The sequence below is a fragment of the Drosophila yakuba genome, chromosome 2L (genome assembly GCF_016746365.2).
Source record: "Drosophila yakuba strain Tai18E2 chromosome 2L, Prin_Dyak_Tai18E2_2.1, whole genome shotgun sequence".
Taxonomy (NCBI): domain Eukaryota; kingdom Metazoa; phylum Arthropoda; class Insecta; order Diptera; family Drosophilidae; genus Drosophila; species Drosophila yakuba.
In genome coordinates, this window is record NC_052527.2 from 1,786,784 (window position 1) to 1,800,644 (window position 13,861).

Here is a 13,861-nt window from a genome sequence, read left to right on the forward strand (position 1 = left end):
GCGCAAATTGCAATTAAGCCTCGCACTCACCTGTTAACAGTTAGACGTTATCAGTGCAATTATAGTTTTGGCAGCAACTTTCAGAGTAATCAAGTCTTTGATATATTGATTTATTTTAATTAATATTTTATTCTTTTATTGGTGGAAAATGTCAAGTGAAGGAGCAAAACTTCCTGCCTAGAAAATTCTTTTTCAAAAGGATAATACTCCTTAATCCGACCAGCCTTTCGTTTTACTATTGCACTAATTTTTCGATTAATTGCGAGTGCCAAAGGTCCTCGAGTCGCTTTTCGTGATTTCGATGAATACTCAGGATAATTCCGCGGTTCACGGAGGTCAGGCGCAGTTGCTCGCGAATGGAGACATTTGGCTGCGGATGGTTGAGGTCGGGAAAGTCCCCGAAATCCAAATCATCTGTTTCGGAAGATGCTCCAAAAATCTTATTAAAGTTCGATGAGTTTAGTTTGGGGCGCTTGGCTTCGTTTTCTGGAGGAGCATTCATCCCGATATCTTTTTCCTGTAAATTGAAAAATATAAAGTGCACTTAAAAATAACCATAAGTGTTATTTAATTAGCAGGAAATAAATATTCATAGCTGCGAAGTTAGTTGTCAGAGAAAAAAGCGCTTAATTAAATATTTATAGACCTTAAACATGCATGTTAATAACATCCACATAATAGTACAAAAATAAACATAAGCCCTTTCGGTTGAAACAGAAAAACTAACCAATTAATTGTGGCTTGGTGATTTATCAGGAAAATTGAAAACAGTCACCAGTCCAGATAAGAATGGAAAACCTTTACGCACCTGATTTTTCCTCGGGCTGCAAGTGGAAATAAATTTTTCCGGGAGTTGGTTACGCCTATTGAAATCCTCCTCGCGCTCCAAGGGATCGTCAGTGAAAAGGATATTCACGAAGTTATTCATTTTGCCTCGAACTGACAGTTCACAACGCTCCGTTTTTTAGCAATTTTCCAGTTAAACAAGTTAAACTATCGGAGCTGCAATTCAGGGCCTGCTGAGAGGTTTAGATTAATCGGGCTTCCCAGCTCATTCATGCAAAATGCATGTCCATCAATCCAAAACAAATTAGCACTGCCCACTCATCCCGAGTGCAGCTAAAAGCCTTTTCACCTACCATCCGAAATCCTCGGAGCGAGGTCCTCGATTATTTACGTACTAAATGCAGATAAAGTTTCGTTTTTAAGGCTTCTATCCGGGAATCCGGACTGCGGACAACTACGGACAACGGACTACGGAATACCGACTCCGGACTGCGGACCTCTCTATGCACTTTGCTGGCGGACCGAAAAATAAAATTTATTTACAGTTTCCCCTGCCGGAGGCTGCCGAAAAACGGAAGTTAGTGGGCGGGGATTTTCCAGGGGGCGCGGTTGTGAAAACTCAGTCACGTTTTGTGCAAAATGGAAATGGTTTGGAATTTACGGCCAAATACTCGACCAGCAAGTACTATAAAAAATGCGAAGGGCGGCAACCCTAATCGTCGTGAAGGACTGCTGCTCTGCTGCTCTATTATTTCCTGCTCTTTTTTGCCATTTTTGGGTAGGCCTAATGAAATTTTCACTTTATGGCAAGTGCAGGCGGGTGAATTGCAGGTGAAAGCTTTTCCTGTCAGCCGGGGTATGTTGTTTCGAAATCACATTTTTTGCGGATCCTTTAATTTGAGTGCTGCCCGGTATGGTAGCTGCTCCTCCTTCGGCCCCCATCATAAATAAACAAATGCTGTAAACCATCTGATATGCGAGCCGTTTTTACAGGCTGACCGAGCTGGTTGATGTTTCCCCTTATTTATTTTGCACCTTTTGGCCTGTTATTACCGTCCTGCCTGCTTTTCCTGCCATTTTCGGTGCGTAAGTTTATTTGTCACAATAAAACACCAGCATGTTCTGCAAGTCGGCGAAGTCAGCTTAAATTGCGGTGGGAAAAGAGGGGACCTGGGAATAAAGGATTCCCTTAAGCTTTCGTGGCTTGATATTTCAAGTTTAAGTTGACCTAAGAAATTGTATTATATCGTAGATTTCAACTACTAAACTAGTACTATGTAAGTATTTGATTTTTTTGCTAAAACTGCTTGGCAAATTGTAACTCTGTAGAGCTCATGATTCTTTTGGGCTAAGATCTGTTCTTCAAATACTATTATTTGCAGCTTATTAAATATTCCTTTTTGCACATTTCGCAAAAGTTGCTGCCACTGTTCATGGGAACAATGAAAAGTTCAACTAACCATGACTTTGGGGCTACAAAACGCCCGGACAAGCTGTACACATTAAGTTTCAACTTTGGCCCAACACCAACATCAACACACTGACACAGGTGTGACCCGAGTGAGCACCACCCCCTAAACCCCACCCCCGGGACCCATTACCCCTAGCCCACAACTTTGAACCCACAAACACACTAAACACACTAAAACACGCAACAAACCAAAGCCACCAAAGCAAGTCAACAAAAATGGTTGCTCTCCGCTGGTTTGCATTTTCCGCTTTTGTCGACGCTTTTGCAACTTTTGCTGTCACTCGCTTTATTTTTTTTTTTTTTTACCATTTTGGCCAGCATTTTAATTTCATACTTTATGCAGCCTGTTGGGGGATTCAAGCTGTTCCATAATGAAGCCAGCTTCTTCAAGCGGCTAAGCAGCAAAGTATGACAAAATGTTCAGCCAGCGGCGCATTTTTGAGCCTTCCTCCGGAGCTTTGTTACTACCACAATCGCACTTTAAACTAAATAAAAGCAGGAAAGAAAATCTAAATCTAAATCAACAAGTTTTACCTAAGGCCAGCAAATGAATACACCATGGTCACTCGTCAAGTCCTTAAGTAAATATTTAGTAAATATGTAAGTGAGTAAATGAACTCGATCATAAACCTTTGGATTTAAGTTAAGTCTGTTCTTTATGCTCCAGATTATTTCGAGTGTAGCACCCATTGAACCCCCCACCTCTGGCACTCCAGAGTTTTCCGCGTGCTGACAGCGGAAAATGTCACAAAATGTTGGCAACGCTGACTTTTCTGCATGAGTCTGCTGTTTTATTTTATTTGAGCCATTTTCGTACCAGCTCCAGACTATGACTATCGCATTCATATTTTTGGCCTTTTACGACTTTTCATAATCTTTATGGGGCGGTGGGCGGCTGGCGCCGGGGGCGTGGCTCAGCGCTTTTAACAGCCCAAGGAGTTACGATGCTTATGAGTGCAATTTAAATTCAAAAGCCGCTTAAATTTATTTCGAGCCCAGGCTGCAGCTCCTGCACTCACTTAAGTCAATTTTTGTGTTGCAAATTTTACATTTATGACAAGCAATTTAACTTTTGCCTAATTGCGCGACATGCAAAATTGCAAGTTAACTTCTGGGAATTGCCTACCCCGCCATCTCCGACCCTCCTCCCCCAAGACCCTCTGCAGGATGCCCGGAGTGGTGTGTCCTGATGGTTCATTAAATGTAACTTTTGCCTCCGTCGGAAGGCGGCGTAGAAAAGTTCCTCCTCCAGCAACAGGATGTGGATGCCTTCGCTCCTCTGCCGATGGAACTACCAGGAGGCTTAGAGTCAGCCGGGAACTAAGCAAATAGAATGGCTCATTAGGATAGTGCCACTGGAACTTATTGGATTAGTTGCCCTTCTTCGGCAGAAGGATGACTCAGTCACGCGATGCCATTCGCTGTGCATGTGGAGGTTCAGGATATATTGGCGTATCCTCGCAGATGTTTAAGAATGGGTATAAAAACGAATTGTGACATTCTGCTGGCCAGAAAAGCAGACGAATGGCTTTGCCAGACTTGAGGTCCTTTGGTTAACTTGCATTTTTATAATACGATTTGACTTGACTGTATTTGGGTATTTGTACATCGCATTTCTCATTGTCATAAATTGAATTCTTTTGGTTTCATTTCAGACAATTTTTTAGACAATGCTAACTTCGCTGGAAATGCCCCATTTATGTTGGCGTAGTTTTCTCAGCTTCAATTTTGGCATCGCTTTTTCTCAAACGTCTGCCACCCACTCAAACTTATTTATGAACATTTTGTGCTTTATAAAAAATGAAAAGTGGCTGAAAGCGCTCAGAGTTCCTCTGAAAAGTTGCAGAAACTTAAAAGCAACTTAAAACTCCGAACGCAGCTAATCTCATTGGGGAAACTTAAGTTTGTCTATCCGCCAATTAGCAAAAAGCAGGATTTTCATTTCGCATGCAAGTGAAGATGTCAAAGCCTCGGATGAGGAAAATGGGAAAAGATTTTTCCGGCTCAAGGCGTCGAAGTGGATCGAGCATTGTCTTAATCTTTCCCCGCGGTCTCTTTTGCGCTTCGAATTGTTTGAAAGTGGTGGAAACTGAAGGATAAACACGCACAAGGAAGCTGCCTGAAAATCCTTGTCACTTCGCAAAAGGATTTGCATTTCTAAACCCATTTCGAGTTGCATAAACTGATTTTTTTAGCGACTTAACTTATGCGTCACCCGACAATCCCAGTTTGCAAGTAAAAGCTTGAAAAACAAAAAAGAATTAAGTTCTGTTTGCATTCAGTATGCACAAAGGATTATTTTCACTCTTTCAGTCAAACAAAAGTAAACGAAACACAATTTTGAATTTATATTCCAAGAGACTGCTTGTTGCGAGTCTGTAATTCATACGGATATATGTAAGTTATGGAAAATTCCGGAAAAAAGAATTGCGTATGGATTGGTATTGTGTTAACACTGGTGTTTAAATTGTGCGATTTTTCGTTTGCTGAAACTGTAAGCCTTTTTCTGTTTTTAAATCTACTGTTGTTGGACACAAATTTTGAATGCATGCAAGTGGGGCATTTAAGCCCAGTTCAACTCGACATTTTCGCCAAGTTTTCCTGCTGGCGACATTTTGCCAGCCGCAACATGTTAGCAAAAACCGAAGTTTTCCTGAAGTTTAAGTTTGTCTTTGGTCTGGGCCCAAGTTGCTGGAGCCCACAGCTCTTCTCGTTGAGCCCACTCTGCGGTCATGAGGCACTTGCTCATCCTGGTGCTCCATCACCATCTCCGGCTCCTACTCCCGGCAGCAACCACTGACCTCAGTCCCAAGTGAAAAAGTAATTTAAGCGCAGATAGGACAAGACGTTTGCATGAGTTGGCAACTGTAGTTTACCATTTTTATTTAGCCATCATTTGCCTTTATGACTGCTACGGTAATCCTGCCAGTGATGTCCTCAAAACCACCATGATTTGGCCATTTTGTCGAGTTCATTTCGAAGTTGTGGAAAAGTTGCAAAGTGTGCAAGTGTGGCAAGTTTTACAGACTCGTGGGCCAGGTTTTTGGGGGGGCCAACTTAATGGCAGCCACGTGGGGCATTTTGGAGGAAAAGTGCTCATTAAAAAGTAATAAATGCCATTCCAAGACAATTTTTGTTTGGAAAACATTTTCAGAAAACCAAATCTCTTCAATTTGCAAAAAAGTAAATAATTGAAATTTAATATATTCATGACTTATCGGAAATGTAAGAGACAAGTATAATTAAACTTCTCGGTTTCGAGCTTCGTTTAACTACATTAAATAGGTCCTTTTGATGTGTCAACCACATGGGCAATATGCTTTCATAAAATGAGCAAATTATTTCCATCAGCTATTAGAAAACCACACAAAGAAGCAACAAACCAGGACGAAGGATAACTGACGCAGACAACTGCAACTACAGTGAGCACGACTGACGGGGAGTGTCAGGATGACCACAGCAGCCACAGCAGTTCATAAGGATGTTGCAAACAGGACGAGGTCAGTGGATCCTCTTTGAAAGCGAACAACCAAAGGACAAGACGGACAGAAAAGCCGACAGACGCCGCAGCAAGCCACAGTTATCAATTGGGCAACTAATTGTCCAGGTTATAGCCAGAATGACCCATGTGATTGGTCAAACATTTTCAATATTTTCTGAAAACAGCAGTTGTCCCACTCCAAAATGAATTTCCCAGAGGAAACCTCAAGCATTTTCCACCTTCCCTTTGTTTTCCGGGCAATTCCAAACAATAAGTTGCCATTTTACTGCCGAATGCTTAACCTTGTCCTCAATCGCAAAGGGAGCATTCGACTCCTGTTTTCCCTCGCTTTTCCTCCAGATGTTGCCCAAGATTATTTTCACCATTTTCTTTGTGCCCTTTGTTCGGTTCCCTAGAAAAGAAAAATTTCAATGGAATATGGGGAGCTGTTTTTGTGGGCTGGCGCCTAATCAGATATTTACGCCCCAGGCGGTGGCTCAAAGTAGAAAAATATCCAGCAGAACACCTTCAGTACACCGAGAGAAAATTCATTTAGTATGCAGGAGAAAAGGCTTCCATTAACTTTAATTCACACAGTGCACTATGGGAAATTTGACCCCTTTTTCTGGCCAAAACCCATTTTCTGAAAGTCGGAATATTACAATAATATTTAGTGTACGCATTCATAATTGACCAATCTTTAGTGGTGCATACCAGAAATTTTAATAGATGGCGCCACAACAAAGAAATCAGCTGTTTAAAACAGCTGTTGCGCGTACACAAAACAACAATCTGCAACATTAAGTTTTTCTTTCGTTACAAAAGCTCTAATATCTTTGGAACCAAAGCGTTAATTTTCATTCTGTAAAAAGTATTTTAATCAGTGGGCCTTCTATTAGGCGTTTGCAACATTCAATAGAAAAAAAAAACTAGTGTTGTCCCAGTAATTTGGTAAAAATCTTAGTTGCTTTACAAAAGTATTTTTTTTTATAATGCCTAACTTTGAATAGAGATTTAAAGTGATTGCAGCAGATTGCATCAATAAAATATACCTCATATTGTAGCTTATTTAATTCTTGTTCAGATTATTGTAATTTTAAAAACCACTTTTACCGATTCTGGGAGAATTTATAGATTTTAGACTTAACCCTACTTTTCCAAATTCAGAGTAATCTCATGCTAAACGGGAGTTAAACAAGGCGGTTGCTGAATTGTTTCGTTATTATACCCGTTACTCGTAGAGTAAAAGGGTATACTAGATTCGTTGAAAAGTATGTAACAGGCAGAAGGAAGCGTTTCCGACCATATAAAGTATATATATTCTTGATCAGGATCAGTAGCCGAGTCGATCTGGCCATGTCCGTCTGTCCGTCCGTCTGTCCGTCTGTCCGTCCGTCTGTCCGTCTGTCCGTCTGTCCGTCTGTCCGTCTGTCCGTCCGTATGAACGTCGAGATCTCAGGAACTACAAAAGCTAGAAAGTTGAGATTAAGTATACAGACTCCAGGGACATAGACGCAGCGCAAGTTTGTCGATTCAGGTTGCCACGCCCACTCTAACGCCCACAAACCGCCCAAAACTGCCACGCCCACATTTTTGAAAAATGTTTTAATATTTTTCCATTTTTGCATTGGTCTTGTAAATTTCTATCGATTTGCAAAAAAAACTTTTTGCCACGCCCACTCTAACGCCCACAAACCGCCCAAAGCTGCCACGCCCACACTTTTGAAAAATGTTTTGATATTTTTTCATTTTTGTATTAGTCTTGTAAATTTCTATCTATTTGCCAAAAAACTTTTGGCCACGCCCACTCTAACGCCCACAAACCGCCAAAAACTGTCCTTCGCACTTACACTAGCTGAGTAACGGGTATCAGATAGTCGGGGAACTCGACTATAGCGTTCTCTCTTGTTTTTATTAGTACTATTGTTGTTAACTTCTGTGAAATAATTAAGTATATAAACTCTATCACGAAATCAGTGGTTTTTGCTGAGATTAGAAAAAGCATACAAAAAGAAAGAAAGCCTCTACGAAAATTAATAATATAAATATAAGGGACTGTGCCACGCCCCCAGTTTTTGGGGTACGTTTAAATATGGTCTAGTGCAAATTATTGCAAAAAAAAAAAATGAAATATCTTTATTCGTTCTGGAGTTATAAATTGCAAATAATAGAAAGGGCGGTGCCACGCCCACAATTTTTGGTACCATAAAAGATATGGACTAGTGTAACCCCATACAAAAAACACCAATTGAATATCTCTCCCCGTTCTGGAGTTATTAATTTAGGCCAGAAAAAGTGGTCAAATTTCCCATAGTGCAGTGGTATTTCTCGCAGTGGGCTAGAATTACATTTGAGCTTTGGGCCTTCGACTTTTGCTGGGTGTTAAAATAAATGAGGAGCATTTAAGGCCAAATCCCCATGGCAGACCAACACCAACACCAAATCATCCGCAGTCTGCAGTCCGAATCCGAATGGAATCGATATGTGAGCCCACTCCTCCTTCCTCCATTTTTCCTGTTTCCTGGGAAATCCGTTTCCTGTCAAGCTTCCACTTAATTGGCAGCATTTATCAAAAATTTCATGGAAACAATGCTGGCGAATTCTGCATAAATTTGGGAGTGGTGGTTAGCCTGAAAACAAGGGCGCAGTAGGCGTGGCATAAATTCTAGACATACATCTGCATGAGAACGTGTCCAAGTAGGAGAAGCCCAGAAATCAGGTCGCCAGGTCCACTTTCTCCCTCTTAGAGCTCCATTGTGTGTTCCCTGTTTGATGTGTTGTGTGTGGAAAAGAAAAGTGGGAAAACGGAAGGTTCTGGGAGAAAGAAAAGTTTGTAGAGCATTTCACTTGACCTGCTTGGCGGATTGAGATCCTCGAGCGCAAATGGCAAAGGGAAATGGTATGGAAACCGTTCGAGGAGCAATAAAGTTTGCAGAACATGTTCATTGTAGGCCAAGGCAAATATGAAGAGAGGTTGAGGGGTGGTAAATCAATCTGCAGACATATCTCCTTAATTGACCCCATCCTCAATAATTATCTCCCATTATGAGAGTGGAATTAACACTCAATGCAAGTGAGGCGCTTTAATCGCTGCTCAACCGCAATTTTCGTCTCTCGAATATCCTTCGCCTTTCCCCCCGGAATTTCACTTCCGGTCCAATTGGCAAACCTCGAAAACGGAAGGATATTGCGCCTACTGCACGAAATGGGGGCGTGGCTAGATGCTGCTGGTATTGTTAATGAAAGGGCATCGGCTTCCTGCTGCACTTCCGCATATGAATAATTTATCGACACTCACTTCGATATGGACTTATATCCCGTATATTTGGACATTCCAGCACTCACTGCACAAATGCAAATATTAAAACTGTTATGAATGCGAGTGTGAGTGCTACTTTTCCACACTTTAATCCTCACCGCTGGTGAGTCCTTAATCCTTGACTGCCCTCCACTAATTCAGCCCCCATCCACAAGAGTAATAAAGGGGAAATGGGTTATGGAATTTTCAGGGAGCTGTTATCCCTGCCGGTCTCCTGATTCCTGTTTCCACGCTCTGTGGCATATTTAAAGTGTTGGCAAATCACGGCTATGGGAATTAGCAGGGGGTTAAATGGGAAAAGCGTAGATGTGCTCGGGGATTTCATCTGGTCAGCTGCACCATTCTGACCAAGTTGGCAAACATTGGCATGGGAAAAAGGATAAAGGCCCCCAACGAGGATACCAAATATGACATGTCATGCGGGCTTGCGTTGCATTCAGATTGCATTCAGATGAGGGGTGAAAGGTGAGAGCTTTATGTAGGTATTACTAGAATTTCGAGAAAAAAGCTTAATTCGAATTTGATTAAATTATATGGATATTTACCACGTACGTGCATTTTAATTTTCAACAGAGAAGAGTACCCTGTAAATCTTACTGCTCCAGTGAAGAATAAACCAAGGCGTGTGTACACGGGAAACTGACAAACAATGGCCGGTTTTCCATCCGCAGGATCCACCAAGACAACCACGAACTATCCACGTCACAAACAGGAGCAGGCAAACAGCGGAGACAGTGGAGACAGCCGACAAGGACGATAATCAACTGGTAAACTGGTAAACAGCCGCAGATCCACCCATCCACCACTCGTCCTGCCATTCTCCTTCTGCTCCAAGTAGAAGGACCTTCTCGTCGCTCCACTGCAGCAGCAATTAAATTTCCCTGATTCCGTAATTGCGTCAAGAACGGACAACGAAATCTGCCACGCCCCGTTTGAACCGCCCACGAGTTAGTGGTTGCTATTAAAAAATCATAAATTAAGCAGTGGGAGCTTGTGTTATCCTTTTCCGACGTTTCTGTCCTCGATTCCTTGCACTTGAGAAGGATATTAAGTATTACAGTCGCCAATAAAGTGTTTTTAAATTGCTTTTGGCTGTTTATTATGGGTCATTTCTGTTTTATTTCTTTTGTTGCAACTAAAAACGCTTTTGCAATGTGCCTTTCAACCATTTTCATTGCATTTTCATAGCCTAGATTGTTAATTAATTTCCTCTTCTCTTGCTGTTCTCGCTTTTCACTCTGTTTCTTTTGGCCTTGTGCTTGTGGTTCTGTTTGGCTTATTTTCCTCGGAAACAAGAAACTCTTCCGAGCTGATGAACTCTTTAAAAATTGATTTATATTTAAGAACGGGAATTATTTGGCCAAAGGCGACCTTTCCCCTTTTTCTTTGATGTCTTATGGAATATCCTGATTCTGGCAGCCTTGAAACAAGACTTTGCCATAAAAGGAATATTAACTCGAAACCGCAGTGAAATCACAAGATGAGTCATAAACCTTCAAAAGACAAAGCATAAAGTCGGGAAAAATTTCATTGTGAGACGTGTGGGAAGAAATGGAAAGGGATGTCATGTATTATACATATTTACCACTTGTGTAGTTTAACTGATATTAAAGAAAGTACTTTTCCTGCCTTTATTCAATTTTTTTAGCTGGACCTCTCAAAATATTTTAGAAACCTTTTGGCTTCATTCCCCACTCATTAATCAATTCCCCACCCCGCCCTTCCACATTCGTCACACCCCAAAGTTCAATCGGAGCAGAAGGAGATTTTGATATATTACTAGGGACCAACTCCCCTTGATTATTTCTTTAATTAAAGCTTCCACAAACTCACTTCCCGCTGAGAGAGAAAAAGTGGCGGAAATTTAATAAAAATGTCACAGCTGAGCTGTGCGAAAGGTCCGCTCTCATTTTCAATTTCCCCGAGGACCTTGGAACCTCCCACGATAATTATGAAATGGAAGTCATTTGTTCAGCTGTCGCCGGGCGAAGTTTTTCCAGCTGCGAGCTGACCACTGGGAAAGCTTTAAGGTGGAAGTGGAAAGATCGGAAAGTGGGAGGTGAAAGTGAGTGATTTGCATGATGATACTTTATTCCCTGTTCCTACTTTCCATTTCTTTCTCCAGCCACATCCACATGAATAAATTCCAATGGCCAATTTTGGACAAACTTTGTGGCATGTCGAAGGAAGGGAAAGGGTGCTTTACACGTGGTGCCAATGTCGTCCCGCCAACATTCTGACAATTTGTGGAAAACAAATAGGAAAACGGGGGAAGAGCTTCCCTGCTGAATTATTCATAAATATGCAACGCATTTCCATCTTGTTCTAGAATCTGTGAAAAGTTCGGGTACATCCGATGACAGGCCAGGAAAAATGCTGGCACAGAAATGTCGAACTAGAAACCTGCGAAGGTGAGCTTGACATTGAACATCCTTCGAGGTCGGAAAAGATGGATGACATTTCCTAGGAACTTACTGATTTCAAGCTAACTGATATGCAAATCAATGGAAAACCCATTGGTGACATGATGTGATGAATCTCTGTTTCTATATAATTTTCAATTTATTGCCCATCGAGTTTTTTAACCAAAAACCAAAAAGTGTTCCTGCTTCTTTTTTTTTTTTCCACTTTTCAGAACCCCTATCCATTTTTACCCCCACAGCCGTTTTATGGTTTTGCACTTAGCAATTAACGAGTTTACTTTTTTTAGTGCTACTCCCAGTGCCCGCATCAAGTGGACATATCCTCCTCCACTCCCTGCAGCACTTTCTCCCTCCGGAAGCCCCTTTCACCACCCAAAAACACCTCCCAGCTGGCTCGTTGCTCTCAATTAGAGTGTCACTTCCGTTTGGAATTTAGTTCGCTGCTGGACAAATTTACCTATGTGCAGGTGCCGTCACCTCCGCCTTTTCCTCCCATTTTCCCAATCCCGCATCCTTCCATGTTTTCCACCCGCTTTTCCCGCTCCTCCAGCTGCCATAAAAACGGAACTCGGACACGGACTGCATTGCGGTATGGTCCTCTTTGGGGGATGCTTAATGGGAAGAGGATAAGGATGTGGATTCGGATTCGGATCTGGATGGGTCCGACTTGGATCCTCTTTGAGTTCGTGCTGGGAAATAATTGCGCTTCAGAGAGTTGGTAATTTATGGCAGGACAGTGCAGGGTTCAACTGAAGTTCAAGGTCCGAGAAGCAGTTTTCCGTGGAAATTGTCATTTCAATTGCATTAAGTTCGCATCGCGGACAAAGAAAGTTCTCACAATTTTTGCCGAGTTCTGGCTACAAGTGAATGCACATTATTCTTAGGAGTTTTCCACTCCCTTGGCTTTATTACCCCCTCAGAATCACCTTCTACTTAGTAGCTTTCTTTGCAGAAAATGCAGCGGAAATTGTTTCTAAATAAGAGCAAAAGCAGAAGAAAATGGGAAAATGTCAAAGAAATTTAAGAAGCGCAAAGAAAGTTGGATGGGGGGCTGTTAGGTGAAGGCAGGAAGTATTGCAGAGAAAACTCCGATTGAATTTGCGTCAAGGAATCGGAAAATAAAAACAGGTGGGAAAATAAGATTTGAAATGAGGAGAATGAAGGAAAAGGGATTCCTCTGGAGTGGTTTTGATTTCCGGGAAAGGTTCAAACACATGTCGCTCTCACCTTTCACCGGCTTTTCAACTTTAATTTTCTTTGCGGTCTGCCTTCGAGCTTTTCATCTTCCTGTTCTGCCTGCGGTTCCTTGGCAGGAAGTTAACATTAATTATAGGAAAGTGCCTGCGAACACATTTTCACATCATTAAAAATTATTTATGTGGGCCAAGTGGATAAGGGCCCAGGATAACAGGAAGCCAGGGATACAATTCAAACGGAATTAATGTCCTTCCCCGCCTGCCCCATCTTTTAACGAATATGAAACCGAAGTAAGTTTCATGGATACTATGAGATATTCGCGAGACTTGAGAATCATTGTTTCATTGAAATTTGCATAATTCGCTGCGAATTTTGTGGTCGCAATTTAACGAGCCACACAATTTGTCAGCGGACAACCTCGAATTATTCATGGGCAGCCAAAAAGGCAGGACAGGTGTAATGGTGTACAGGTGTACAGGTGGGAAAACTCTGACTGTGGAGCAATCAACTTTGGGTCTATGAATTTGTAATTGGCAAGGACACAAAGTTAAATGGAATGGAAGCAGACGAGAGTTAAATGCCAAGGGAGGTGAGTCTGGAAGATAGGTGTCCAAATGCCTGGAATTCGCCTAAAAGTAAATGGAATTATTCATGGTCAGAACTGCCATTTACTACTTAAAGAAAGAGGTCAGAACTCACATGTTGTACATTAAATAAATTGGAAAAACTACAGACTTCCAACTAAGAAAGAAAATTGTTATTTATGGCTGGCTATAATTTGTAAACAACATTTGAAAACAACTGCAATATTATATTGATTCTGCAATGAGAGGAAACGAATAGATGCAAATATTGCCAGTTGGGAAAACAATTATTGGAAAATAAGGAACACTATCAAAAATGATGAAGAGGGAAATGGGGGAAACTGGAATAGGAGCATTTCATTTGTGGCCATCGGTAAATAATTTAGAACTGGTGCAGCAACCACTGGACCACCGAATCCCCCGGTTTTCCCTGTTGATATATAACACCGAAATCCTCGACTGAGCTATTTAATCAACAAATTATACGGACAAACAATGTGGGCGGTGATGCGGATGGGGGCGTGGCATCAGGCAGTGGCAATTGAAACTGGCAACTACGAAAATAGAAATGACAGTTTTAATTTCTGTCTAGTTGTGCAG

The 13,861-nt window shown here is 41.6% G+C and overlaps 1 protein-coding gene across 1 annotated transcript; it reads right to left on the reverse strand.

The window, feature by feature from the left end:
- Window positions 1-78: 78 nt before the first annotated feature.
- Window positions 79-1,007, reverse strand: LOC6526453. Its single transcript, XM_002087536.4, has 2 exons — window positions 809-1,007; window positions 79-517 (listed from the first exon to the last, which is right to left on the reverse strand). Exons 1-2 carry the CDS (start codon window positions 926-928, stop codon window positions 236-238), a joined length of 402 nt encoding a protein of 133 aa, XP_002087572.1. The 5' UTR covers window positions 929-1,007; the 3' UTR covers window positions 79-235.
- Window positions 1,008-13,861: the final 12,854 nt, after the last annotated feature.

Bases quoted from the DNA above. Each gene is read 5' to 3' on its own strand.
- LOC6526453 (XM_002087536.4), bottom strand. From the start codon at position 928: ATGAATAACTTCGTGAATATCCTTTTCACTGACGATCCCTTGGAGCGC. The intron at 518-808 runs GTGCGTAAAGGT...TTCAATTTACAG, and splicing joins GCAGCCCGAGGAAAAATCAG to GAAAAAGATATCGGGATGAA.